The sequence below is a fragment of the Corylus avellana genome, chromosome ca4 (genome assembly GCF_901000735.1).
Source record: "Corylus avellana chromosome ca4, CavTom2PMs-1.0".
Classification (NCBI taxonomy): Eukaryota; Viridiplantae; Streptophyta; class Magnoliopsida; order Fagales; family Betulaceae; genus Corylus; species Corylus avellana.
The window spans coordinates 26,073,482-26,077,406 of NC_081544.1; the positions used below are offsets into that span (position 1 = coordinate 26,073,482).

At 36.8% G+C, this 3,925-nt stretch overlaps 1 protein-coding gene across 1 annotated transcript; it reads left to right on the forward strand.

The window, feature by feature from the left end:
- The first annotated feature begins 2,736 nt into the window (after positions 1-2,736).
- LOC132178301 (long-chain-alcohol oxidase FAO1-like) lies at positions 2,737-3,410 on the forward strand. Its single transcript, XM_059590744.1, has 2 exons — positions 2,737-2,958; positions 3,072-3,410. The coding sequence occupies exons 1-2, from the start codon at positions 2,737-2,739 to the stop codon at positions 3,408-3,410; spliced, it is 561 nt and encodes a 186-aa protein (XP_059446727.1).
- Positions 3,411-3,925: the final 515 nt, after the last annotated feature.

The following is a 3,925-nucleotide window of genomic DNA, read 5'->3' on the forward strand; positions in this document are numbered from 1 at the left end:
ATTGGCCACCCTTGTTGGCGCTTGGGGGTGGCCAAACCAGCCCCAAGGGCCAAGATTTGGCATTTGGGGGTGGCCGATCCACCCCCAAGGGCCATGAGGTGGCTTCGGCCACCCCAAGGGTCGGTCTGAGGTTGCCGGAACCACTCCCATGACCCTTGGGGTTGGGTTGGCCACCCCAAGGGCCCAATCTTTTTTCTTTTATTTGGCCTTTGTGGGTGGCTAGCAACCACTTAATTTTTTTTTTAATATTTTAATATTTTGTTTTTTTTAAAAAAATTATTTTTAAAATATATATAATATCTTATTATTATTTTTATTAATGGGACATATGTCCTATTTATGATCTTAGGATCTCTCTGACCATTAACTGGATATTTTCAAATTCAAAATAGACTGAAAATGATCCTGTTTGTTAAAAGACTTGGCCCTATCATTAGAAGACTTGGACTTGGCTCTTGGACAATTACTTTTATATTATATTAATCACTTATTATTCAAATAAAAAATAAAAAATAAAACTTTTTCTCTTAAGTCCCCATTTGATACAGAGGGGAATATAGATATATTTTAAAAAAAATGAGAGGAGTAGTTATTCTTTAAGGAATGTAATATATTTTTCAAAAACACCCATATTATATTTTATTTTATTTTAAACTTTTAAAAATAAAAAATAAAGTGGTTGGCCACCCACAAAAGAGGTTGGGGTGGCCACATGCACCACCCCATATAATTTTGGGGTGGCGGGCACTCCCGAGGACATTGGGGGTGGGCGCGACCATCCGTGTGGGTCCTTGGGGTATTTTCCACCGTAAATATTTCCCTTTTAATTTCTCGACCAAAAAAAATGCAGCACGCCAAGTTTGAAAGAAAAACAAATTGACGGAGACTCACTATCCTTTCTACTTTAGTTCGAAAAGGGGTTAAATTTTCAGTGGTTGAAGCCTCAGAGGCATTCACATGGATCGGACTGGAGGAATTAAAGCAGGCCGCTGAAGCTTAATATTACAATGCCTCCCCTGAACTTCAGCGGCTAGCGGTTGAAGCTTTCAGGTCTATGGATATGAACGGGGACGGCGGAGTGACCATGGCAGAGTTGGTCTTATTCTTCAGGCAACGTGGCTACAATATAGACCCGAATCTTTTCTATGCGTTGGACACCAACAGGAACGATTTCTTGGAATTCCATGAATTCCTTACGTTGTACTACATCCTGAAAACCCCGTTATGTTTGGTGCCACTGGTGCGGATATCGGCTGTTGGGACTTTATTTTACGTGCCTCCAATGCTTCGACAGCGTTGGCCACACCTACCATCTCTGTGCAACTTGCTATGGAGCAAAGCATCATGTACATCACCACCCGGCCCACACCATCTTCTTGGATAACTACATGTTTCTACACCACATGATCATCAGGAGAACCGATCCTCCTAATTCTGCTCATGATCATAATCTGATAATTAGCAAATGTTATATATTATTTATTTATTTATTTATTTATTATTATTTTTTATGATAATGTAAATTTTTATCAACCCGCAAAATTTTTACATATTTCTAGTAAAACATAAAATTCACAAACGTAGTTTTCATAACATGGCCTGCATACCGTAATAATGTAAATCATAATATTTCCATAACATATATATATATATATATATATATAACAATTAAGTTTCCTTCAACTCTTACACTACACTTCATTAAAGTAACTCACCGCCATTTGAACACATCACCTTCAACGTAAAAAACACTTGCCGTTTTTACATTCGAACAAAAATATTCATAAATACTCAGCAAAAATTCAACACCCTAAAATACATCAACAACACAAATCGCAACTTCAATATACCCCGGCCGCTAAACTCTCCATCAATATTACTAAAACCCCATTACAAGCTCGATCTATTTCATCAAAAAAACAACTCAACACCAATCTTAACATCCATATTTCATTAAAACGCAAAAATGATGAACATACTAATTAACAAATCACTATACTCTAAAAGTCATTGAAACTAAACAATAGCCTCAAATACTTAACAAATGTCGAACGTAAAAGGTAGAGAATTGTCTTTCCACCAAGCTCCTCTCTTCAAGCTTCAAGCCCTCTCTCTCTCTCTCTCTCTCACACACACACAAGGAGGTTTCTTCCCCTTCAATTTTTGTTTAAGGCTTTGTTTGTTTCGATGTAAAATATTTTATAATGAAAATGGCCAGGACCCCACGGAAGCTCGCCTAGGACCTTGCCTAGACCTTATAGGGACCCCACTGGGACCCGATCGGGACATTTTCATAATTTAGATTTTAATTTGCTTAAATGAAAAAAAAGGGAAAATATTTTTCAGGAAATCATTTCCGAGGAAATTTTTTTCGCTGAAAACATTTTCTGATGTCGGGTCTCAATGGGGTCTTGGTCGGGTCCTAGATGGGCCCTAGGGTTATTTTTGTTTTTTTTTTTTTTTTAGGCTTGAAAGGCCTTAACAATTTTTTGATAATTTAAAGAGATATTTAGAAGACATTATGAATTAGATAGTAGACCGTAGATGGAGGGGATTGATTTCTTTTCTTGTTAGTTTAGTTTTACCCTTACAAAATATAATTAATATAATAAATCTAAGTGCATATCCTTACGTCAATAGGTTCCCTTTCGAAGAGTACAACTCATCTATATAAAACTCCCTTTATTAGAGTTAGAGACCCAACTGCGAAGGAGAGAGAGACACAGAATTAGAAACATGAGAAGAAAGAGCCATCCTCTGTTGAGGGGAGGGAGAAGAGGAGAGAGCAAATACAGTCATACGTTTACAGCAGCTGAGATGCAATCACTGGGTAGCATTTGTGAGACTATATTACCCTCTTTGCCATCCACTTCTTTGGAGGGAGAGGAATACCAACCCAGCAATGTTTTGCAGTCCTTCTGCAAAGCTTCTGGGTCTCAAACTCCAATCCCTGATCAGGTTCTCCCTCTCTCTCTCCCTCTCTGTCTCTGTCTCTGTCTCTTTCCAGTCAATTGTCAAGTAGGAGTTAATTTTATTTTTTTTCCTTGTGATATTGGAATGAGATCGAACAGGTTGCAGAGCTTTTAGTGAAGAGGGCATTAAAAGAATCTCTGATATTAACGAGAGTGGTTTTATGGCTGCTGGCCACTAGATTGGGTACCTTGTTGCTTTGTGGATCTCTTTGTTTTTGTGAGGAATGGCCTTTCATTCGCGGCTTTTCTCGTATACCATTGGAGAAGAGGGAGCTAGTTCTGCAGAAGTGGTCTAGAAGTAGATATCTGACACCTATCAGATGTGCATTTGTTTACATCAAAATGTTGTGCCTCTTTGTCTCCTTCTCTCAGGTATTTTCACTCTGTTATTATTTCTTGCCTAGTTGTCTATGTTTCCTCTGTTTTAATCAACTGTGATTAAAACAGAGGAAACATAGACAATAGAAATAGATAATGACGGAGTTAATGTTTAAATTTAGGACTTTAACTCCACCACTTTTTAGCACCAATTTAAACAAAAGTAACAAAAAAATATGTCTGTTTCTTGAATTTCCTTGTTGTTTAATATGTTTTAGCTCCAATTTTTAATTCCAAATGGAATTTGTACCAAGAAAGTCAAATGATAATTGGATCCAAATATTGACAAATTGGATCCAAATATAGACAAAAAGGTTCGATTCGGCCCCACTGAAAGCAACACGTTCGGTTAATTGGACGAAAATAGTTTATTGAACCAAGTGAGTTGAGTAACGAAGTTCTGTCAAATATATGGAAAAAATATGAAAAAGACATTCAAACTAATAGCCCTTTTTTTAAGTCCCCTACGATGTTTAAAAGGGGCTAAAATAACCTATCAAAATTTTTATTTAGTTATTAAAAGATTAGGGGTATTATAGAAATATAAAAATGTAAATTTTTTGACACACTTTAGT